The sequence below is a fragment of the Eleutherodactylus coqui genome, chromosome 8 (genome assembly GCF_035609145.1).
Source record: "Eleutherodactylus coqui strain aEleCoq1 chromosome 8, aEleCoq1.hap1, whole genome shotgun sequence".
Taxonomy (NCBI): Eukaryota; Metazoa; Chordata; class Amphibia; order Anura; family Eleutherodactylidae; genus Eleutherodactylus; species Eleutherodactylus coqui.
In genome coordinates, this window is record NC_089844.1 from 175,205,842 (window position 1) to 175,231,475 (window position 25,634).

At 42.8% G+C, this 25,634-nt stretch overlaps 1 protein-coding gene across 1 annotated transcript; it reads left to right on the plus strand.

Annotated features, from left to right (window-relative positions):
- The first annotated feature begins 1,525 nt into the window (after nt 1-1,525).
- On the plus strand, nt 1,526-24,838 carry LOC136577699 (guanylate-binding protein 2-like). The gene is made up of 13 exons (XM_066577615.1): nt 1,526-1,671; nt 4,358-4,556; nt 10,294-10,424; nt 10,504-10,613; nt 10,773-10,969; nt 11,323-11,571; nt 13,463-13,740; nt 14,901-15,113; nt 16,895-16,976; nt 17,177-17,512; nt 18,096-18,216; nt 23,488-23,561; nt 24,303-24,838. Exons 2-13 carry the CDS (start codon nt 4,364-4,366, stop codon nt 24,584-24,586), a joined length of 2,268 nt encoding a protein of 755 aa, XP_066433712.1. The 5' UTR covers nt 1,526-1,671; nt 4,358-4,363; the 3' UTR covers nt 24,587-24,838.
- Nucleotides 24,839-25,634: the final 796 nt, after the last annotated feature.

Here is a 25,634-nt window from a genome sequence, read left to right on the forward strand (position 1 = left end):
CACCACTAGTCTCTGCAGAGATCAGTAAACTAAGTGAAAAGCACAAACCACCACAGGAACACGACAACCATAGACCAGAGACGTAGAAGACATCTCAAGAGGGGGAGGGGAGCTCTGTGTCCTGGGCTTAAGATCTGATCATTCAATTGTCAGTACTTGTAAAATGAAGATGCAGATGCTGCAGTGTTACTGGAGACAATCACAGGGTTTATTATACGCCATGGAGTCATTCTTTCACTTACAGTCATAGTTAATCTTTAGCTCTGTTTTTTTCTGAGCTTAAAGAAGATCCGGAATAGAATGCTTGAACTACTGTACAGACTGACAAAAAGGTGTAATTTCCCTCCAGATGGTGAGCTAAAGGTGAGGATTACTGACATAAAAGGACCTGAAGAGTTGAGATTGATTTGCCATAAATACAATCACAAACAGTTTTCCTTGAAAGTAGAGCAGAGTAATGGAACAGAGTCATGCAGAAGAGTCTTGGACAGCATCATGGCAGTCTTAGGGCCATGTCTTGGTGCCGAACCATGGAGTTGTGTCTTGGGGAAGAGTAGAGTTTAAAAAGAAGCTTGGACATCAGCATATCATCACCGCAAGTGTATTGCAGCAGGAAATACATCCAACGACGTTTCGGCTCAGCTAGAGGGCAAAGTCTTGGGATAGTATCCTGGGGAAGAGTCTTTGTCAGCATGAGCGATACAATATTACAATATGTTATCATCATTAATAACTTTAGAAGGGTCGGTGCTCTGAGGATTATTCCGATTGTCAGATTGAAGTCAGTAAGGACTTTTTTCCCCTTAAATGGAGATTGGCTTCTACATCATTGTTTTTTTTTTGCCTTCCTCTGGATCAACATTGGGGGTAATAGGCTGAACTGGATGGACATATGCCTTTTTTCAGCATATTATGGTACTATGTTATCATGAACCAGATTCTTGGGTCAGAATCATAGTAGCATAATAAGTAAGACTGACAGCCATACATCCAATGGGCATTGTCTTGGGAAAGTGTCATGGGCAGTGTCATTAGGCAGTGTTTTCTGACAGAATTCTGGAGAAAAGTCTTAGGGCAAAATAATGTCTAGGGGCAATCTTGGGGCATAGGCGTAGAGTAAATTCTTGGAGCAGACTCAGGTAGTAAAGTTTTCAGGCACAGTAATGGGGCAGCATCTTGGAGCATTTTCATGTAGAAAAGTCTTGGGCACAGTCATGGGGCAGAGTCTTGGGGCATTGTCGTGGAGAAAAGTGTAGTTGGAAGGTTATTAGAACGTAGTCATGAGGCAGTGTTTTCTGGTTAGAGTCTTGAAGCACATTTATAGGGCAAAATCTTGGGGCACAATCATGGAGAACGTCTTGAAGCAGCACAGTTGTGCAGAGTTATGGGGTAGGATGATTTGGCACTTTCTTGGGGCAGAATCTTGCCACTATGAGGTAAGGTCCACCCTCTTCTCGTCCTGCTCTTTCTTTGCAGTTTCCTGTATACACTCTCAATGCTCCTTTCACTTTCATTTTCCGTTAATTCAACAAAGAGACATCTTAACTCTTCATTGTATCTCACAAGTATTCTGTGAGTTTTGACAGAAGGAGTCCTGGTGGATCTTGAAGGAAGACACATCTCAGAGACACAAAGGGGAGAATTGTTCAAGTCATCTACAAGGACATTCATGTGAGTTTTCGGTCTGTGAACATTTAATGGTAGAGCATTGTGGAGAACCTACAATCATGCCTTCAGGGTCAGGGAGGGATAATGGGCCACGACTGTTAGGCTGCAGATTAGGGCATCAGGTATGTGGGGAAGGATTGCTGGCTCTCGATCTGAGGAAGGTTGGAGCGGTTTATACAAAGCATACTGTATTGCAGAAGGACGTTGTAGATTAGGCTAAATGTAACATGTTGCAGACCTTCCTGCATCTGACTCAGAAATGTTCTTGGAGTAATTTCACTTGTGATTTTGAAAAATAAACCTTTTGTAGTGCACAAGGGTCATAAGGTGACATGCGAAGCGGAGGAGGGGATGGAATCGGAGACAGCCCCTCTGACTGTAACCCAGGTATGGTTACCGGGACTCTGCAGGTACATGTGTCAGGCGGTAGGGAGTCCGAGGCAAGATTCTTGCTCAAAGAGAACTTTACTGGAAAGTGGTAAAGCCTGGCAATCTCAGGCTGGTTTCACCTCAGCGTTCGGGATTCCGCTTTCCTGCTCCATTTGGGGAGAACAGCTGGCAACCAGCTCCATCTCTTGACAGAACCCAACAGCGCAGGTCAGATCACATTAAGTATAATGGAGTCCGTCTGCTTTCACCTAGCTGCCCGGCATTTGGACAGAAGAATAAGTGCTGCATGCAGCGCTGTTTTTCCTAGTATGTTGAGCTGGACCGGGATCTGTGACGGAACGCAAGAAATTCTGTAAGACATTCCACAGAACACATTTTTCAATTAAAATGCAAACAAATCTTCACTAATTGGCAAAATCTGCATTTGCGCTGCGGACAAGTCTGTCCCATGTGAAAGGTTGCTTAAGGGTGAACACCCACTTGCATTTTTTTAACGCTGCAATATCGCTGCGTTTTTTTTACGCGATTGTCAATGGGACTTTCTAATGTTAAAAACGCATCACACAAAAATTGCAAAGCACCAATTTGTGAAGCATTTTTAACAGAAAGTCCCATTGACAATCTCGTTAAAAAAACGCAGCAATATCGCAGCGTTAAAAAAATGCAAGTGGGTGTTCACCCTAAGTGTTTAACCCTTTCCAATCCACTGTCTGACCTCTTAAGACATTATGATTTAAGGCTGTACAGCTCTGATGTTGGAAGGCATCCGTTGGGGTTCTCTTACTGTATATTGCCAGCCTCTCTGCTGTTGCAGCCTATCCAACGTGTCACCTAATGCAGTACTGGCTTTAGCCAGCAGATAGCGCTGTTGTATAATGGCAGAAAAAGAGTAAGCCCCCTAGGAAAACCAGGATACAAATTGGATTAGAAAGGGTTAATTCTCATTTAATGGTGCGAAGCTGCGTGTGGAAAATTCAATATCAGGGTCCACGACTTGTCACGTTTTTATCCGCACGTAGATTTCAAGCTATGTGTAGACTATGGTGCGGATTCCCATTCATATGAATGGGCCACCTCTTTACCACAGACTTGGCACATTATCCGCATGGTATCGGCATGTGAACTTAGTCTAAAGCCCCGTTGACACAGGTTGACAATCGGACACAAATGCTCAGAGGAATGCTGTTTGCCTGATTGTTGGCCTGTATGAAAGTGCAGATGAACAGCTGATGAACATTCAAATGGCTGTTCATCAGCTGCCAAAGAAACCATCATTCTAGGCAGCTCATGTCTCCTTCTGAATGGGGGATGTGCTGCCGAGAATGATTTAAGAAACACTCTGATATGGAGTGTAGTTGTCAGCACTGTAATGAAGAAGAAAAGCTCCGATCCAAGCTACCAGTCCATCATGTCACCCTACACTCTGCACTGAATCTGTGTCCCTCTGACAACACTCCCTGCCTCTTTGCTCTGGTAGCTTAGTGCTGTCATGCTTGTAACCATCAATAAGCTCTTATTTATTCTTATCAGTGAAATTTGGATTCTGATTGGTTGCTAAGAGCTCCGGTGTTCCTATACTGCGCTGCCATAACATCTGGCCAGGGAGATCTTATGCAGGAGCTCTTAACACAGGAGACCCCATTACTGACCTAATGAAGCTACATCAATCTTCTCTCTAATCCTAAGGCTCGTCCACATTGTTACAATTACCATTTTCCTGTTCTATCATGGGAGCAGGAAAGCCAAAACTCCTTTCCGTCACCAGGACGGAAACAAACGGCACCGAACAGACGCCACTGACTTTAATTGGGTCCGTCCAGCTTCTGTTAGGACCTCTTGTATTTTTCTAGATGAACCTGTGATGCAGATGTGAACAAGTCCTTAGGGAGATGTTCCTTGGGCTCCATTCACATCTCTGTTGGAGTGTCCACTTGGAGTCTCTGGTGCAAAACCGAATAAAACAGCACAGCATGCTTCACTATTGCATTCAGTAAAATGCCAGATAGCTGGATGGAGGCTGAAAGGACTCCATTATAGTCAATGGGGTCCATCTGGAGCCGGTGAGGCCAGGCATGTGCCTGATCTGGCACTCCTAGTGTTTCTGTTGTTCAACTCCTAGGACAGAGCCAAACAACAGAAGGACATAGGGCCTGTGTGAACAAGCTCTACCCGATCTGTTGGAGTCTAATGAAGACTGAATATGAGTCTAACTTAGATGCCTCACCTGTAGACAACATGTTCTTAATCTTCACTATAATCCCCCTATGAATGCAAGACTAGTAATATATGCCACTTGCAGGTCATCATGGCTCCAATTCCAAAGATATCCAAACCCATTTGTCTGATTGAGAACCCTGGAGATAAGAAGTTATCTGTCAATGAAGAAGCCAAGAAGATTCTGGAAAACATTTCTCAGCCTCTGGTTGTGGTGTCCATCGTAGGGCCGTACCGGTCTGGGAAATCCTATCTACTGAACAAACTCTCTGGAAACTCAGCAGGTAAGAGGACTATCAATGCCTAGGAGGTCCGGGGTTATGTATGAGATCTATAGCCATCATGGATGTAGAGGCTTGGCATTTTCTCATCTGACTCAACCACTGGAACTTCTCAGTCTCTGTATCGATTAAATAAAAAATCTGATTTAGCTATTGGATTAAATCATCAATGTACTCAATGTCTGTATTAGGGGTTTGCCCATCCCACATGTGATAATTTAGTATTTTGGTTAGGATTAATAAGGGGAGGCAACATCTGAAAGTTTTTGTTATATGTTGCTTGCATGTAGCAGGTTTATCTGAATATCTCACATGCCCACCATATTACAGTGCAAGTGTTATACACAACATTATCCACAGGATCTGCACTATCCTTCTTGGTATATCAGTATTGCTCAGGGATGTAGCTATAGGAAGTACAGAGTTAGCCGTCACACCCGGTCCTGGTGCCTGAGGTCTGTTATACCACATAATAAGACACCAGATTTATAAATGCCACATGGTAGTTGGTTCTGGTACAGATTTTTCTTCCTATCTCGAGCTATGCCCTTGGTCCCATTTCATTGTCTTGCATATCAGGCACTGGTAGACTTCTTAAATTTGGGAGTGTTATGGGCCATTTACACGGGACGGTTATTGCTCAAAATTCGTTCAAGTGAACAAATTTGAGTGATAATTGTGCAGAGTAAATATCAAAAAAATGGCGCACTATTAATTCACAAGTTGTTATCACTGACAGTCAGCATAAAAACCATCGCTGGATCAGCAGCTGAGAGGTTATTAAAGGGGTTTCCCAAGACTACACTATTGATGACCTGTCCTCAAGGTAGGTAATCAGTAGTTGATCAGTGGACTCTGCTGCTCGGGATCCCCGCCAATCAGTTGACTGAAGCAGCCACTTCTCAGACCTGTGCTATCACATTCAAGTGAATGGGGCTGAGCTGTGATACCGGGGACAGCTATTATACATTGTATGGTGCGATGCCTAGAATGCACTGAAGTGACACCCGCGCTTACCCAAGAACCACTGACACTTCAATCAGCTGATTGGCAGGGTTCTCGAGTGGAAGATAGGATTAGCCAAGGAGTGGGGTTTAACCTTTTTGTACTACTGCAGATAGAACAGCAAAGGGATGCGGGGAGAGAAAGGACTTAACCCCTTAATGATGGAGCTTTATTGTTTTTTCCTATTTTTGCTATTTCCACCCCCCCCCCTTTTAAAAAATCGTAACTCCTTTATTTATCCATTAATCAAGCTGTATGAGGGCTTGTTTTTGTGGGACGAGTTGTGTTTTTCAATGGTGCTATTTAATGTACCATATAACGTACTGAAAAACGTTTTAAAAATTCTAAGTGTAGAAATGACATTCTGCCATCTTTCAGTGCGTCTTGTTCCTACGGTGTACAAACTGCAACAAAAATGACATGATAACTTTATGTTATGTATCAGTACGATTACAACAATACCAAACCTAGCAAATTTTTTTTTTTTGCTGTACTACTTGTATTTTTTTTTTAAAGATATTTAATCTTTTAAAATTATTTTCTGTCTCCATCTTCTGCGCACAGTACTTTTAATTTTTTTTTTCGACACATCTGTGCGAGGGCTCATTTCTTGCAGTACATTTTGTAGTTTCCGTTGATACCATTATTTAGTACATATGACTTTTTGATCGCTTTTTATAATATTTTTTCTTGGAGACATGGTGACCAAAAAAACGCATTTCTAGTGTTCTTTATTTTTTATTTTTTGGATGACGTTTACCGTGCGGGATAAAGAATGCATTACTTTGATAGATTGGACTTTTATGGATGCAGCGACACCGAATATGTATTTTTGTTGTATTATTTAGATTCTTTTATCGTAAATATAGAAAAAGGGGGAGAAGGGGCTGAACTAATATTGTTTTTTCTTTTTTAACAATAAGTAAAACTTTACTGTTCTCCTGGGGGACCACAACATGCGATGCTCTGATCGTTCCTGCAGTATGATGTAATGCCACAGCATTACATCATACTACAATCTGACAGGCAGTCTATCATGCCACCCCACGGGGATGGCTTGATAGGCATATTGCCAAGACAGGCCTAGAGCCTTTCAGAAGCCCCCCGGCTGCCATTACACCAACACGGCTCCCTGCAATCTCATCGGGGGGGGGGGGGGGGGGGGAGACCCCTGAACATCTGACAGGGATTTAAATGCTGTTGTCAGAATTGACAGCAGCATTAAAAGGGTTAACAACCCTGATCACCGCGCGGCTTGTCGGGGCTGTTGCCAGAGGGTTTAAGCTGTAAGAAACAACTGACACCCACGATGTAGGGAGGGAGATCGTGGCACACACTCCCTCCATACACGTCGTGCAGCTGCAGGACGTAAAAACACTATTGGGCTTTAGGGGTTAAGTAGAGGGATGGCCATTTTGGACTTAATATTAAACCAGCACATCTGACAGAATAACAAGGGTGCAGATTGAGGGGCAGCTGAGAGACAGTGGCTATAATATAGTAAATTTCCATCTGTCTTTCAATAGAAAGTTTTATCGGGAGCTACAAGAACACTAAACTTTAGGACAGCAAAGTTTGATCAGCTCAGAGCTAACCTAACCTTATAGTATGGGACAATGTCCTCAGAAATAAGACAGGCAGTAAATGGGAACTTTTTAAAACCATCCCAAATGCTTACTGTAAGCCATTCATACCTTACAGGAATAAAAGGGTTGGAAATAGGAGAAAACCAATGTGGTTTAATAAAAAGGTAAAGTGGCCAATAAACAACAAAAAAAGTATTTAAACTACTTAAATATGGAGGCAGCGAAAAAGCACTGGAAACCTACAAAAAAAATTATGTAAAAAGCAGAGAAAAGCCTCAAATTGTTATTCAAGCATATATCTTATAAAAATATTAATACTGAAAGTCTTGGCACTTTAAAAAATAATCTAGGAAAAATAGTTGAGGGTGATGAGGAGAAAGCAAATCTATTAAGTAGTTTTTGCCCATGTATTCACTCAGGAAATGTCTGCTGAAATCAAGCGCTATAAAGTAAACTCTCCATTAATGACACTAGCCTAACCCAGGAGGAAGTGCAGAGCCACCTTAAACAGATTCAAATAGACAAATTGCCAGGTCCTGATGGCATACATCCCTGGGTTCTACAAGAAATAAGTAATGTGATAGACAGATCACTGTTTCATATATTTAAGGACTCGACAGTGACAAGGCCTGTTCCACTGGATTGGCGCATAGCAAATGTGTTGTCTGTATTTATAAAAGGTCAAAAAGTGAACCTGGAAACTACAGACTGGTAAGTCTTACTTCTATTGTGAGTAAGATGTTTGAAGTACCAAGGTTTCTTGGGTTGGACGGGCCCAGCTGAGCATCAGGAAGTTGCTTGGTCTTCTCCATAGTCCACACACAGAACAATCTCTCTCTAGTGTCTGTGCGGCTCACTTACCGACTCCAACAACTACTATACTCTCCTTACATTACATTCAGCAAACACATATATGCAACACCATCATGTGACCTCAAACTATACATTTTCCAGGCAGGACAAAACATACCACACATTAACTCTGCAAACATCCAATACACATAAATCAAATGCAATCCACAAACAAGTCCCTGACAAGACAGTTACATGAGACAAGCATAGAACATTCTGGAGGGGCACCACTAACTCTGGGCAACTACATAAGCGAGAATGTGTGTAAGTGGGTATGTAACTGGCTCAGTGATAGAAAGCAGAGGGGGGTATAAATGGCACATATTCTGATTGGGTCACCATTACTAGTGGGGTAATACAGGGGGCAGCAGTGGGCCTATTCTCTTTAATATATTTTTTCATGGTAGAAGGATTGCACGGTAAAATATCAATACATTTTACAAAACTATGTAAAATAATTAACACGAGAACACACGGTGGTTGCAAGAAGATCTGGATAAGTTGGTGGTTTGGGTTTAAAAGTGGCAAATGAGGTTTAACACTGATAAATGTAAAGTTCTGCACATGGGCGGGAAAATACATGTCAGCATTACACACTAAATGGAAAACCACTAGGAATCTCTCCCATCATCTATTTATACCCAGGACTGTAACAAGGGGGCGCTCTAATAACTATGTATAGATATATCAGGGGTCAGTACAGAGATCTCTCCTATCATCTATTTATACCCAGGGCTGTAACAAGGGGGCGCTCTAATAACTATGTATAGATATATCAGGGGACAATACAGAGATCTCTCCTATCATCTATTTATACCCAGGACTGTAACAAGGGGGCGCTCTAATAACTATGTATAGATATATCAGGGGACAATACAGAGATCTCTCCCATCATCTATTTATACCCAGGACTGTAACAAGGGGCTGTTCTAATAACTATGTATAATATATCAGGGGACAATACAGAGATCTCTCCCATCATCTATTTATACCCAGGACTGTAACAAGGGGGCGCTCTAATATCTATGTATAAATATATCAGGGGTCAGTACAGAGATCTCTCCCATCATCTATTTATACCCAGGACTGTAACAAGGGGGCGCTCTAATAACCATGTATGGATATATCAGGGGACAATACAGAGATCTGTCCCATTATCTATTTATACCCAGGACTGTAACAAGGGGGCGCTCTAATAACTATGTATAGATATATCAGGGGACAATACAGAGATCTCTCCGATTATCTATTTATACACAAAACCTTAACAAGGGGGCGCCCTGTACATCTAATGCATAGGGGGGTGGGGAGTGGGAACGTATTTTCACCAAGGGCTACATCACCTTTTGGTTGCCTTCAAAGGTAAGATTGTATAGTTATATTGACCCCCATATTGGCCTCAGTAGTAATTGTGTTTCCCATATGGCTCCAGTAATAATAATGTTCCCTATAGTGTCCCCAGTAGTAATAGTGTCTCCCATGGTATCCCCAGTATTAATAGTGCATCCCATAGTGGCCTCAGTAGTAATAGTGACCCTCATAGTGGCCACAGTAGTAAATGTCCCCTATATTGGTGGCCTTTATAGTAATAGTGTTCCCTATATTGGCTCCAGTACGAATAAGGGACTCTCATAGCAGCTACAGTAGTAATAGCGACCCCCCTATTGGCATCTGGCTGGGCAGCATCCCTACAGGCATTCCACTTACCCAGTGTGTAGCCCCGGCCCGACAACGGCAGCCGCTGCTGTGTCTGTAACCTGTCTCCTCAGCATCTGTCCTGCATACAGGATAGCACATTCAAACACTGGGTGGAGAGGTCAACAGTAACAGACTCTGTACTGCTGCCGCCAGATTGGAGATGCAGGCTGGGTGAGTGGAATGCCTGTTGGGTTGTTGCATGGATGGTGGGCGACATAAAATGAGGTGGCAGACTGGATTCAGCCCACGGGGCTTGTGTTTGACATGTGTGGTCTAAAGCAAAGAAGGTTGCTGCACAACATAAAAGGGGTTTCTTTACTGTGAAAGCAGTGAGAATATGAAACTCTCTGCCTGAGGATGTGGTGATGGGGAACTCACTAAAAGAGTTTAAGAAGTGCCTGGATGCCTTTCATGAGTGTAACAGTATTACATATTATATCACCAATTACTCAAAAGGTTCGGTGATCCGGGGAAAGGAATTGTTTCTCCTAAATGAGGAAACTTGGCTTTAACCTCTGGATTAACATTGCTGGTGGTGGTGGGGGTAATGGGCTGAACTGGATGGATACTATGTTACAAGGCGTCTTCTCCATCTGTAGGTGGCTTCTCTTTAGGACATACATTGAGTGCAAATACGAAAGGCATCTGGATGTGGTGCGCTCCTCACCCTAAGAAAAGTGATCACACCCTCATCCTGCTGGACACAGAAGGTGTTGGAGATGTGGAGAAGGTAAAGTCCAGGAAATGGTCTATTTTGGATGTTTCCATGTAGTTTCATTATCGTTATTTACATACATGATGTCTTTCAGGCTGATCAAGAGAATGATTGCATAATCCTATCGCTGGCAATGCTCATGAGTAGCGCTGTCATCTACAACACTAAGGCCACTATAGACCAAGATGCTGTAAAGAAACTGCAGTATCCTTTTCGGTGTAAGATTATTATGGGAGAAGCTCCTTTGCTCACTTATAGTTCCACATTTGGAATGCAAATATAACCTAAAACCTTTTTCCCCTTGAAACCTCATGTGAAATGTTTGCTGCACTTTTCCCAATTCTCCTTGATGTAATAACCCAGCTCCATGACTACAACACATCAGTACATCACCGAGAAGGCTTCCCAAGCAGATGGACCAGATGTACAGACAGCCGATGGAGACCACACACTGCCGCTTCTAGTCTGGACCCTACGAGATGCCACACTCAAATTAGAATTAAATGGTCGACCGGTCTCTGCCGATGAGTACCTGGAGAACTGCCTGCAGGATATAACTCGTGCGTATCACCAGACATGTAACCATGAATACAAAATGTTTCCAAAGTTCTCCTTATCTTAAGCAGACAAAACCATGGAGCTGAGACCGGAGATTTCCTGGTTGGGTCAAGAAGAATTGGCATCTTACCAGCATCTTGCAAGACCAGTGCAGATAAAAAGTGGGGCGATTACTCATAGTATCCAATCAGATCGCTAAAATCCAATTCTTGCTACGAGTAACTGCTCTACTCCTGGTTTACAACATTTTTTCCATCTGTGGCCCACTGCACCCCCATGGTTTTGCTTTGAATAAGGAAGGACGTTGGTTCTTGTATGAAATTCCTTTGTTCTTACTGTTGTCCTTATATTGTAGCTGTAAAGTCTCCAAGGACTCAGAGTCAAAATAAAGCCCGAAAGACCATCCGGAAATTCTTTCCCAAGAGAAAATGCTTTGTTTTTGACATCCCGTCATCAGACAAGGAGACTCTCAGCAGAATGGACCAAGTGTCTGAGACGAAGCTTCAAGCAGGATTTACAGAAGAAACCAAACATTTTTGTCAGTTTGTTCTAGAGGAAGTTCCACCGAAAAGACTGAAAGGAGGAATGACCGTCACTGGGTCCAGTGAGTCTGACGTCCATGTTGTGTTACACAGGGAGATGGGTAGAAATATAGTCACCACTAAAGGCTCATTCACACGGGCAAAAGGACACTACAGTCACATAAATACAGCACATATATGTGCCACCGGAAATCGCTTTCATCCACATTTTTAGGCTTCTTTGGTGAGTTTTTTTATGCGCAAATACATTATGCATTGGCTCCTTCAGACGGCCGTGTTTGTGCACATTGGATTAGTTCTCAGTAGCGTGTTGTGCGCGCAGCAGATTTTGTGCGTGCAAAAAAAAAAATAGGTCCTGATCTCTCTTCCTGCATATAAGTCTAAGGCAGGTGAGCAAATACACAAGGGGAAGGGTGAAACACGCAGGGAAATAAGACAGCTGGACCACATTAGGGTTTAATGGAAATGAAGTATTTCGTGTCCGTGTGAACTGGCCCGGCGAGCACAAATATTACAGTAATATGCGCTGAGATCCACATAGAAGTCTGATTATATTAGAAACACTATACATGTGCAAATATACTGTGGCAGCGTATTTGCATAATGTTCCCTTGAAGAAGCCCTAAATCATATTGACTTTGTATATATATGCCAGTTTTCTGTGTGTACCATATGCATTTACGCACGCTCATTGATTTCAATTGGCTTCCGTGGTGCAAAAATAGGGACCAAGATAGGGCATGCTGCGTATTTTCTTATACGATCACACATCATGTGAAGAAATACACTTATGCGAACAAACCCTTTGACATCAACAGATTCTGTTCACTGCCTATTATGCGGACACAAAAATTGTGTGCTTATTACATTGGGCAAATATAAGCCCTAATACTCCGGCCACTTGTCCTAAATTAATCCGTTAGGCCTCCTTCACATGAGCGTGACGTAATTACGCTCACCAGCCTGATCCCATTCTCTGGCGAGGGGATCCATGCTCATCTTTGCTCCACTGCTTGCCCTTTTCACATTAGCGCAGGAGACACCCGCGGCTCGTTTGAACAGGTGGGTATTTTAGTGAGTAGGCAGGCCAGCCTGGTCCCCGGTGTTATCGACTAACACCGCAAAATTACACTGTAAATAGTGCGATTTCACTCAGGACGAGGCCGCATATGCATCCACCATAGACTCATATGGAGCCTCGGGTGCGCAAGTACGGCCCAAAATAGAGTATGTCGCGTATTTTCACTGGTGGAGAGAATGCACACATGAAATCGGCTAATGTGAATCCACCCATTGAAACCTATGGGTTTTAATGCTTACTGTTCCCACGGCCGATTTTATACGCATAAAAGCATGCACAACTGCACTCGTGTAAGGGATTAAACACATGGGCGCATGCTTAAATACAGAAATCACACCCGTGTGTTTAGGCTCTAATGGTTGCAGAGAAGGAGATGATTCTCCTGATTTTGCATAATTAGGAAATGTACAATCTGACACCAAAGCTTTTGGGTAACCTGTTCAAAGGGACCATGTAGGTTTACAGAGCTAGATTCACATGGACATATATGCAGAGAAGAGAACCCATTGATTTCACTCACATGGAAGTAGCACCCATCCATCTGAGTGGGTGAATTCATATGAGATTTTTTTTTTTACTCGGATGAATAGTCAAGAGAAAAAAAATGCTGCATGTCCTATTTTTGTCTAATTATTGGACGAAAATAATACATGTCAATGAGTGGTGTCTCGAATATCTGACAGCACAGAGATGGAATGTCCGTGTGCTGTCCGATCCGAGATGCACCCGAGAATCTCTGACGCAACTCTTGACTCGTCCGTGTGCATGTACCCTAATTAGGACAAATGTCCCAGCAGATATCGTTGTGTTACGTTGTGCTATGTACATCCACACTGACCTGCTTAGATAAAGCTTCCCCGCTTTCCTTACAGGATTTGCGCACCTTCTACAGTCATATCTTGATGTAGTTAGAAGACAGGATATTGGTGTTCTGGAAGATTCCCTGTCAAACATGTTCACTTCTGAAAACAATAAAGGCATAAAAAGATCTCTGGAGGGTTACGAAAACAAGATGTCTTCCCAACATGTGAACAGTCTTCAAGAATTCCAGCAGAACCACGAGGCTGCGATGAAGGAGGCAAAGCAAGAGTTTAACAAGTCTTATGTCACACATGAAAAGAATCGAGAAGAATACTTGGATGAGCTCAAGGTTGAAGCCAGTTCCCTATAGTTTAAAATATGCAATCGGGATAATAATTCTCATATCCACAGTTCTGCCAGATTCTACATTAAAGGGGTTGTCTCACGCCGAAACGGGTTTTTGTTTTTTTTTCAATAGACCCCCCCGTTCGGCGCGAGACAAACCCAATGCATGTGTTAAAAAAAAAAAAAAGTTTAGTACTTACCCGAATCCCCGAGCTGCGGTGACTTCTTCCTTCTTCTTCCTTACCTTACTAAGATGGCCGCCAGGATATTCACCCATGGTGCACCGTGGGCTCTGTGCGGTCCATTGCCGATTCCAGCCTCCTGATTGGCTGGAATCGGCACACGTGACGGGGCGGAGCTACGAGGACCAGCTCTCCGGCACGAGCGGCCCCATTCACCGCACAGAAGACCGCACAACGCAAGCGCGTCTAAAATCGCCAGAAGACGGAGATTTTAGACAGATCCATGGCGACGGGGATGCTAGCAACGGAACAGGTAAGTGAATAACTTCTGTATGGCTCATATTTAATGCACGATGTATATTACAAAGTGCATTAATATGGCCATACAGAAGTACTTAACCCCACTTGATTTCATGAGACAACCCCTTTAATATTCTGTACTGGATGTGAAGTCAGGGCCAACGAAGCACCTGGAATAACTGGGCAGGTGTCAGGGATCACTGGGCATGGTCATCTAGGCTAACATGCTCAGTCACACAAGAGTCCACATACATACACCTGTATCTGGAAGTTGATAAATATGGCAGATTTTCCACGCTTTCTCAGGGTTCACTATTCTGTTCTATGGTAAAATTACAAATTGTAATTGACACAATGAAAAATTGATTAAAGAAGACTTGTCGTGCTCTCATGTCAGCGGGGTAGGAGTCGTAGCTCTGACTCTAACAATATCTTCTTTTTCTGTTCATACTTCCCCTGTATCGGCTCTTCTTTGTTTCAGCTCCCTCCATTGTGAATGTGTCAAGTTGGTGGTCTCCAATGGATGATGTCAAACCTGCTTGACAGTAACTGATGTGGACAGCCTAATTGGCCACCCAGTTGACACATTCACAGCACCAGGAGCCGAATCTAAGAATCCAATCTATGCAGCTGGCTCCACTTAGATGAGGAAATAACGAGATCTGCTTTTTCTGGTGAGCAGGCCATCTTACTGACGAAAAAAGATGAAATCTGGAAAATGTGTGAGGATTCTTCCATACAGAGATGCAACGATATTAAGGCACAGCTGGAAAGTAGAATACAGCAAAGTCTCAATGAGAACAAGTACCACGTCCCTGGAGGACACAAGACGTTTACTAATGACAAGGAATCAGCAATACAGGAATATAACCAAAAACCAGACAAAGGGGTGAAGGTAAGAGTGCCGTCCCTCCGCTTGTCCCTATATTCCATTCTTCTCAGTCTGGTTCTGTAATGGAGATAGATTGCCACCACTTAGTCTTAATGTGTCCTGAAAGTAATCATACAATAGCTTCTATGGTGGCTGAGCACAGACATTGGTGGGGAGACAGTGGGAAATGAGATGGTTTTCAACGGTGACTCTACTGTCCCCTCCCAGAATATCAAGACTAGGCTTAACCCAGCTGCGCGCAGTGACAAAGACAGTAACAGTGATGATGAATATGCTGATTTGAATGTTCATGTGATGCCAGTACCTTTTTGGTGAAGCACTCTGGTGGAGATAAAATAAAGAGTCCAGACCAGATTTGACAAAATAAACCGAAGGTACAGAGTTCACTCAAGGCTTGCTAGATTAACAACAGTTCGCAATTGACACATTTCCTTTTAGCATTAACTTCAACAGATTTGCTGTGGGCAAAGAGTACTCGTACAAGCTCTTTAACTCTTCCTCGGTTCAGGAGAAATGAGCCCACCAGTCTAAGTTATCTGAGGGTTCTTCCGGAAAGGGGTATTTGTAGAAAAATCGAGACTTAAGCAGAGTTGATTGTACGCAGTGGACTCTTAATTACACAGGATACATTACATTCATTGTTGAGAAGTATTCTCTCAGGTTCGTTCTCCTCACTATGCCTTGTTCCTGATGATTTCTCCAAAACCCTGACCTCTGTTGACTTCTAGGTTGCTACAGCTCCATACATTCCTTCCTCTCTCCTCCATCTCCAATGAGCAACTCAAGTCTCTTCCTCTCCTTTCCCGGCACTTTTTATCTCCCCACCGACTCACTTTCTGCTCCACTCTGCTCACTTTCCCGGGCTTGACTCAACTCCTCCCACTCCACGAATCAGAGAATTTACTAGTAAGCAGTCATAGAAGAGTGGTTTCCAAGCAGACTGGTCTCAGCTCAATATCAGGAGAATGAAAAGGTCTTTCTCCTGCAAGATACTTTCTATATCCCCCTAGGAGCTCATAGAGAGGTATCTAGGACTCGGAAACTGTTGGACTACGGGTCACTACCATTTTTCTTGGACGTCTTCAGGGAGTAAACATATCCATCCTGGGAGTCAGTGGCAGCAGTATATAGTGATACAACCTCATCATCACGTCTCTTAGAGATGGAGTAAAGATAGTTCAAAGTTTTAAAGGGACTTGGTTGCTAATGTTGAATAGATGAGATCAAAACCTTTAAAAATTAGAAAAAATTGTATTCTTTTGATTCCCTCTTCTTAAACATACATGAATGTGGGAACATGTATAAAGCATGATACCGTATTGTAGACTGACGGACTCAACAACGTGCACATCTTCTGCATGTCGATAATTTATTTCACTCATTTGTATATAGTACATACATACACCATAGTGCTGTGCACAGACTGCCATCAGTCACATTGGGGCCTGTCCTCATGGCGGCCTCACATTCTACGGTCACCTATTAGTATGTTTTTAAAGTGTGGGAGAAGGAAACACATGCAAATAAAGGGAGAACATACAAACTACATGGGACACTCCATACAAAACCGTTACATTAGATTATGCCTAGTGGGCGGAGCATGACACAGTGACAAAGGGGTCCAAAGAACAGGAAAGAGAGACTCCAATGTTATGCTTTGCTGGATCTGCACTGCACAGAACTCAGTTCTGTCTGTAGTATCACTTTAAGCAGAATTCATGTTTTCAAAGCATTTATGCCCATTTTATTACATTACAAGCTAACATTTCCTCATTTTTGTAAAGGCTGAAGACGTCCTCCAAGACTTTTTGAGCTCATTAGAAGCTATGGAAAAAGTAATCTTAAAAACTCATCAAGATTTGCCAGGTGAGAAAACGTTCACTGAAAATGCAAAGAATAACGTCTCTATTACTGTCTTACCAATATGCCCCTGTGTGTTCACTGTGCAGAATGTAACCCTCGGGTCTGGCACATTGACTCTACCTGCTCCAGTTACCTCCCTTATAGGCAATATGACATGACAAAGAAGTTGCAGTCCATCCACTTATTATTCTGTATCCTTTCAGATGCCGCGCCCAAGATCTTCCAAGTGCCTGATCCAAATGACAGCACACAGCTCACCAAGTATATACAGAACTACCAGCTGCCTCACGGGCCCTTCAGTCGTATTCTCATCCAGCTCTTTGGCTTTGCTGGCCATGGGAAGTCTTCCTTTGCAAATTCCTGCCTGTTTACCCTGAGCAATGGCCGCTTTAATGACTATGCCGGAGAGGCTACATCCCAGGGAGGGAAGACAATGGACCGGAGGGCATACAAGCTCACCAACTGTATTAGTATTGTCGACAATCGAGGCTTTTCTAAGATGAACTCTGCTGAAGAATGGGAAATTTATGCTCAACTCTGTAAGTTCTTCTCTCAGTATTCTCTCATTAGTTAGGTGATGTAAGGTTGTTGACAAACAATCATCTTTGTCCCACCCAGCAGTGGGGTGGAGTATGCATGTTGCTTGCGGTTTGCTTGTGTGCTTTCTGCCAGCAGCCTCTTGTTCTTCCGCCTAGCATCTCCTCTGCCCTCAGTCTATCAGACAGCACCTCTAACCTTACTCTCAGTCCCTGTGCTTCTGTTTCACAGTAAAAATAGTCCCTTCCCAATCAGTAAGTGGCCACGGAGTATGCCGAGTTCTGCTGTACCAATATTTGGTGCAAACTTTAATGCATGCAGTAATTTGGTGTAATTTTTGTTTGTACTTTTCCAGTTAGTGTCTATAGCAAATTTGTAACCCTTTAGGGCGAGTCCCTTACAGATCTATAGCTTCTCATAGATGTTATCTAGCCACACCTCATATGTGATGCACAACGACAGAGCTAAATTATGCTTCAGAGCTGGATGGATAGAACATCAGCGGCAGACATTCTTCTCATTGGAAGTATGTATATTTCTATAGTGTAACGCTAGCTGATCTTTTTCTTATCTTAATTCTTTAAGGTCATTTTGTGCCTCTGAATGAAATTGTGTCATGGAATAAGAACCTGGATGACCGTATCAACCTAATAACACAAAGTGCGCTGGAACCCTCTGATGTGATCGTGCCAGTTCTGATTTACAGGTACAGTATCAGCAAGAATAAGGAAAAAGCAAGTATATCAAAATTCAGTAAGGACTGTCAGACGTGTGATGATGGAAGAAGAAAAAGCAAAGGTAGAAAGGAGGAGTCTAAGGAAAAGGGAAGAAAAATAAGAAAAAGGGGGAGACTGAAGGAGATAGGAGTAAGGGAAGAAGAAGAAGTAAGACACAGAGGGGAGGAAGAAGAAGATAGAGAAAAAAGTAGAGGAGAAGGGCAAGGTCTAAGGAGACAGTGAGGAAGGATAAGAATGTGGGGAGGAATAATGGAAGGAGAAGAAGAAAAGACAAATGAAGGGAGGGGCAGGGAAAGGAGATGATAAAATAAATGAGTGGAAAAGCAAGGGATGGGGAAGACAAATTAGAAGAATAATGGGAGAAAAAAGGGAAGCAAAAGAAAAAAAATAAAAAATGAGGGGAGAAACATTGGTATGAGAAGAAAACATGAAAAAGAAGAATGAAGTGAGGAGCAAAGGAAGGAGAAGAAAACATTGAGGAAAATGATGGGAGCAGTAAAGGTAAATAAAAAATAAAGATAAAAGAAAAGGAGGAGTTAGTAAAAGAAGAAGAAAAAAAAGAGAAAGAATGATGGACAGAACAAGGGGAGCAGAAGAAGTAAGAGAAAAGGAATGATGAGAGGAGCAAATGAAAGTGAAGAAGAAAGAGAAGAAGGAGAGGAGAAAAAGGAGATGAAGTAGAGGAAGAAGGGAACAGGAGAAAGAAGAGGGATGGATTAATGAGATGTTGAGGAAGAATAAGAGTGTCTAGACTCTAGAGGACCAAGAAAAAGAGAAAATGAGAAGAAGAATAAACGGAAGAGAAGAAGAACAGAGAACAATGATGGAAGAATAAGTGAAGGAGCAGAAGAAAGATTATACGAATGAGGGAGAAGGCAGGGAAAGAAGAAGAAGACTAGAAGAGTAAGGGGATAAGCAAGGCAAGGAAAGAAGAAGAGGAGAAAGGGAGGAGATTAAGGAGATGTGAGAATGAGTTAAAAATAGGGAGAAGAGTATGGGAAGGAGAAAAAGGAAGGGGGCAGGGGAAGTGTAACAGTATCGATGGGTGGTCCAGTACCGCTGCGACACTGAACCAGACCATTTTTGTTGGCATCGGTGAAGTGATCGGTTATGGCAGTACTGTGAGTGGGGCTTCCCCGGGACTTGGGGCCAGTGAGGAGACTGGTACTTGTACTATGATGAGCCGCAGTCTCTGGGAACTCAGCACTGGGATGACTCTGCCCCTGGCTCGAGCAGATCATGTTGTCCCATTCTAAGCCTTACATCTGCATACCTTGATGGCACATGTTTTTCTTGGAATCATGCGTGATGTCAGAACAGACTGTTCCTGACACCACATGGCTGCTTGCAAACAAAACTTTACATGAATAGTGCTAACAGTTTTTACAGTTCTACTTCTCTTGGCGGCAGTACAATCAGATAGGCACTTTAATGGAGCATTCACACCGATCACTTGATTCTGGTTCCCCTCTACTCTCACACTCGACCTTCTTTCTCTCCCTGGAAGCTGAACTCTCACAGATCCTATGTGGAATCCTTAGCAATGTACATACACCCGGCCATTGAATGTTTTTTTCTCCCCCGCTCTCTTTTTTCTGAATGTGGGAGCTTTTGTCCTCTCATCGCTTTTATCTACGGATTTATGTTTTGTTCTCCATTCTGTATAGGCTTCTTGTTCTCTCAGATCCGCATGGAACAGTCCTCTCTCAATTGCTTCCATGTCTCACTATTACAATTCCACACCTCCTACTTTTCTAAAACTAATACAAAACCATATAATCCATATATAAACATAATATCATAAAGTTATATAAGGATTATATGGTTTTGTATTAGTTTTAGAGAAGTCCTTTGTGACTATTACATAGGATTTATTATATTTATATATTATTGTCCAGATTAATCAGCGAACAATTAGTTTAACAATATATTAAGAGTATTCGATTTTGATGAAGGATCACTTCCATTGCATCAATAGCCGCATATATGAGATCGTATGGTTTTATAATATGTTCGTAAAGATAGTTGATAAAGATTATTGAAAACTTGGAACGCATGTATGCGTTCCAAAAGAAATCACGTGATGGTTTACGCTAGAGGATAGTGAACTCCTCCCTAGAAATTACGTCAACGGCAACCTCGCGGGGACGCTAACAGGGAAAGCATGTTGTGAGTAATACCTATGAATGTATTTAAACTTGATCATTATTGTATGTTTTAAGCTTGAAAAAGGCACATTGAAGTAGCGTAGCTTTAAATAAATTTGTGCGACGTGAGTTTACAATCCCCATTTTACATTCCATACTGCTTCTTTCTGCCTCTTCCCACGTTTGCACATCACTCGGACACCTGGTTGTGCACTAAGACATGACGGCACATTCAATGTACAGGATATGTATTTTTAAAGAATGAATATATTTAAAGAGTTTTCCAGACAGCGCTGGCTGTCTGTGCCAGGATTCACTGGAGTCGGAGTGGAAGCCGCTGCTCCGACCCCTGTGTAGTGGCCGGCACTTGTAAATGCAGGCGCAGCTCTCATTGAAATAATTTGTTATTGTAGACGCACCTTCCACCCCGGTGTAGTCCGACACTGACAGCCCGGCACTGGCAGCCTGGAAAACCCTTTTACAGTAAAAAGGAAAAAAAAACAAGGGAAGAGAGGGGGAAGAAAAGAAGAAAGAGGGGAGGAACAAGGGAAGGAGGAGATGAAATGTAGGAACACAGAAAAAAGGGGATAGAGAGGCAAAACAAAATGTCTTGTCTTACCAGGAGTCTTGTTACAGAAGAAAGACAAGGAGATCAGAAAATAAACTCCATTGAAGGGGATTTCATTGTAAACACTGACAATTTTATGGCCACCGCTGATCCTGCAAATGAGGAGCACCTGATCCCTATTCTTTATGTGGGCGTCACTAAATATCATCAGATTCATGATGCTTTTTAATATTTGTCATAAAGCTCTTTTTGGAAGCCTACAATTATTCATTGCTGTGGGACTTTGCTAAATCTTCCCCCCACGCACCTCATTTCACCTCTTAGCTGTTCAGGCACAAACAGGGTAATTGACTCACACAGCTTCATGTATATGTATAGTACCCTATATGTACACTTCCTTACAGTAGGTATGCTTGCCCGAGGAGCATCCTCACAACGATTGTTCAAGCTTTGCATCAATTAAATACAGAGTTATAAATGCATGAGGGGACGATACAAGGATCTCTCCCATGATCTGTTTATAGCCAGCACTACGACGGTAACAAGAGGGCATCCGCTACGTCTAGAAGAAAGCAGGTTTAATCACCAACACAGAAAAGGGTTCTTTACTGTAAGAGCAGTTAGACTGTGGAACTCTCTGCCTGAGGACGTGGTGATGGCAAAATCCATAGAGGAGTTTAAAAGGGGACTTGATGTCTTTCTGGAGCGGAAGGATATTACAGGATATAAATCTTAGATTAATTGTTAATCCAGGTATACAGGCAAGTAGGAACCATTAGAGGTTGATCCAGGGAACAGTCTGACTGCCATTAGGGAGTCAGGAAGGAATTTTTCCCCCAAAAGGGCTAATTGGCTCCTGCCTTTTGTTTTTTTTTGCCTTCCTCTGGATCAACAACATAGGAGGATAAACAGGCTGAACTAGATGGACATTGTCTTCATTCGGCCTTAAATACTATGTTACTATGATCCCTTCGATGTGACCCCTCATAACTCCTTCTAATGACACTCCGATACAGAAATGTGATAACAATGGAAAAAAAACCTCAAAATGTTTTCCCCATCAGAGGTGATCAGTGTGATCCCCTTTATCACAAGATGCACATGGAGCTTGTAGTCAATTCCTGCCATACACGTTCTATTGGATCGCGACTGACAGATGCAATGGTAAGGGGGGCATGTAGACTCTAACACTCCCACAGAGAGGAGGTGCAAGGTCCGGGGGATGTGGAGTTTAAGGAAGAAGGTCACTTTCGTCACCAACTGGAACGGCCAATCCATCTGTTTAGTAGTCACTGCTCACTTTTGACTTCATTGTCAAGATGATGGAGGGTGCCGCATCCTGTTGGAAGATTAAACCAGGGATTACTTGTTTTTGCGGCGTCAGAAGCCATATCTGTAGCGTATAGGTATTAAATTATTTATGCAAGGAAAAAGAAGGGGCGGGGCACTTTCCTACACACTCCGCTGTTTCCGCTCTTACTGATGGACCGACAGATGATTTTCGTTTACAGATGCAATCTTTTTCCATTACATTGGAGTACCCCTTATGAATGATGCACCCGCTGGGGGGATCTTTACCAATCTTTGTTAGAAAATGAAGTTGTAAACTAATAGCAGACTGGTAGACATGAAAATCAAGGAAAGAAAATGCTCTCCTGTCTCCATGGCAGCCATTTTGTCCCATATCGTCTTAGCGACCATGACGGCAGACTAAAACGGTTTGGGCAGTAAGACCATCCTTGTTGTCCATAAACACCAATCACAGTGCAGCTTTCATTTTACCCCAGCAGTTTGAGAAATGAATGCCGCACTGTTATTGGTTGCTATGGGCAACAATGACTGCCTTAGGGCTCCCACCCACTTGCGTTAGCTATTTGTGTTTTTTAGCACTGCGATAGAGCGCTAAAACTTTCTAGTTTGAAACAAATGAGTTGTAAAGTGGCTATGCGCATTTGCGATTTTGTTTTGCAGCGCGGGTGGGATTTTTTATGGATTGCGACTGCCCTATATTAGTGCGATGTCCGATTTTTCCCTCGCCCATGCAAGTCAATGGGTGCCGTAAAAACGCATCGCACATCGCAGAATCGCATGCGCGACTGCGTTGCGATGCTTTGCTCTATAATTAAGTTTAAAGTGTCAAAAAGGCTGCGATAAAAAAACGCAGGGCAGTCACAATACATAGAGCTTAGCGATGCAAGTTTAGTGGGGGGAAAATCGCAGCGCAATCGCACAAAAATCGCAAGTTGGCAACTGCGATATCGCAGCGATTTTAAAAACGCAAGTAGGTGGGAGCCCTTACTGTCAGACAGTTTTGCTAAATGAAAATTTTTGACTTTCTGTTTCCATAGATATCAAATTTTTGTATCTGAGTGTCATTAAACAGGAGTTATGAGGGGATCACATTGGGAAGACCACCTGTAATAACCCTGTACTGTATGTTATGGCTCATTTTGTGTATCTTTCCCCGATTTGTAGAGTGCTGCGGAATATGATCATTAAATGTCTGTTAATATTTTTTTTTGCAGCTCAGAAAACAGCTTTGCTGGTAATGAGTCCGATAATATCAAGGAGTTCCTAAAACAAGCTCAAAAACTCACAGGTACGTAGCCCCCGAGCTGCGGTGTACAACAGACCTGCACTCACTCCCTTATGATCCCTCCCTTACTTTCGTTGTACAATGATGTTCCTGGCATTTCAGTTTCTTCATGGGGAAAAACGTTGTGTGGTAATCACAAGAATCCACACCAAGTCATCTGCAACTTTTTTCCTTATAAGGCCTGGCTCACATGGGCATGCATGAATCTGTGCGTGCCCACAGGAATAGACATTAAAAGGCAATTTCTTACCTCTCCGGATCCAGTGCGGATCTCCTCCGTCGCGGCCGGATCTTTTTTCTTCAGCACGGTGGATGTGTCTGAGCACTCCGGGCGACGTGCCTGGCGCATGCACCGTGCCTTTTTTTATTTCCCTGCTTTTCTACGGATCTGTGAAACATCCACAGTGACAGCTGCAGGTGTGCTGCAGACGGGATCCGCAGGAAAATAGAGCATGCTGCGACCTGCACGCTGGGAAAAAAAAAAATCACATCTGCATGCTAAAAAGCTGCTATGCAGGCGCCCATGCATTCCTATGGGCGGCTTGATTTTTGGATCTCCCACGCGGGTGCCCCTGCGTGAGTTCCGCAGATCAAATCCATGGGAGCCAGGCCTTAGTTAAAGTTGAGTTTGTGTGAGTCCTCTTTATGAAGACTAGCAGAACAGCCAGCCCTGAGATCTGGTGACATCCTGTACATGTGGTCCATGACAGTAATAAATCTCTGCTAAATATTACCCTCACCCAGGGATCCTGCCTTTCATTGTCCTAACCAAGAGCAAAAAGGCGCCTCGATCTACCTTGAAGAACACGTTTTCTAGAATGGGAATGGAGAATGTATACTGCATAGAAAACTACATCCTCTCTGATCAGCTTGCCCAACGGAGAAAACACGTCAACCTCCTCCAAGTTCTCTATGACATCCTGCAATGTGTCAACTACCATATGAAGGCCAGATCTGATTTTCAAAACCGGCGAAATGACTGGCTGAGATTCCTTATGACGAAAGCAGGGACAATTCTGAAGACATAGAGATGTCCTTCTATACTTCCTCCCCTAATGTATCTGGTTGTGACTGATGGCTATAGGAACGGTCTACAGGGGGAGCTGTTCACGCCCCTCCCACTTTATTTTTCTTTTTTGATCTCGTCCTGGTTGTGATGTAATATTCATCAAATTCTCCAAATCTCACTGTGTGGCCCCGGCCCAACAGATGTAATGCAGAGATGAAGCTTATATCATATCCTACATGTTGCTCCCTTCCTTGTCATTGCTATTCTCTACTTGAAGGATTGAAAGAATAAAAAAATAGAAACCTTTTGTCAATCGATAAGTCATTCTTTATAGTAAACGGCTCATTGGAAATGTTTAGAATTAGAGTTTTTCATCAAAAAGATATAGTTTTATAATCTTGTTTTGCAAATTAAATCACAAATGGGAAGAACAGAAGGAACAATGAGCAGATATCAGCGCTGCAGAGGGGGAAACAATCAGTTGGTAGAGCTCCTCATTACAATAGCTCCCCGGCTACATATAGACAGGGACCTTACTACCTATGATGTATGGGGAGCACCAGCGTAGAGCACACATCGAGAAGGAGACAGAGACCCTTTGTGTCACAGGGACGTAGATGTTAGCAGCAAGGGTTATGTGAAAGAAATCCTATGGTGGTGCTCAGGGTCTGCTCTAGATGTACTGATATGTGATAATGTTCCAAATATTGTTTATATAACTCACTTCAAAGGGGTTCAATGAGTAATCGGAAGAAAGGAGCATTTTGGTTGTATGTACCATACATACTAGGGTCATAAAGTATTGGCATGTATATGTGTCCAAGTAATCCTGTGTCATGGTGTATAGATAAAGAAAGTAAAGTTTAACAGAATAAGAGGTTACAAAGTAAAAGCAGTGGAGGGATATATATACTGTGTGACCACCTATAATAAATTCAGGCTTTGGATTTTCCCTATGTCCATCTGCAATTACAGTGATATCCGCAACCTGGGATAGGGGGTTCCTAATTATTCATTACTTGAAGAAAGTAATGTAAATGAGATTTGAAACATTATCCTATATATAT

Bases quoted from the DNA above. Each gene is read 5' to 3' on its own strand.
- LOC136577699 (XM_066577615.1), top strand. From the start codon at position 4,364: ATGGCTCCAATTCCAAAGATATCCAAACCCATTTGTCTGATTGAGAAC. The intron at 10,614-10,772 runs GTATCCTTTTCG...GTAATAACCCAG, and splicing joins GATGCTGTAAAGAAACTGCA to CTCCATGACTACAACACATC. The intron at 13,741-14,900 runs GTTGAAGCCAGT...TCTGGTGAGCAG, and splicing joins AATACTTGGATGAGCTCAAG to GCCATCTTACTGACGAAAAA.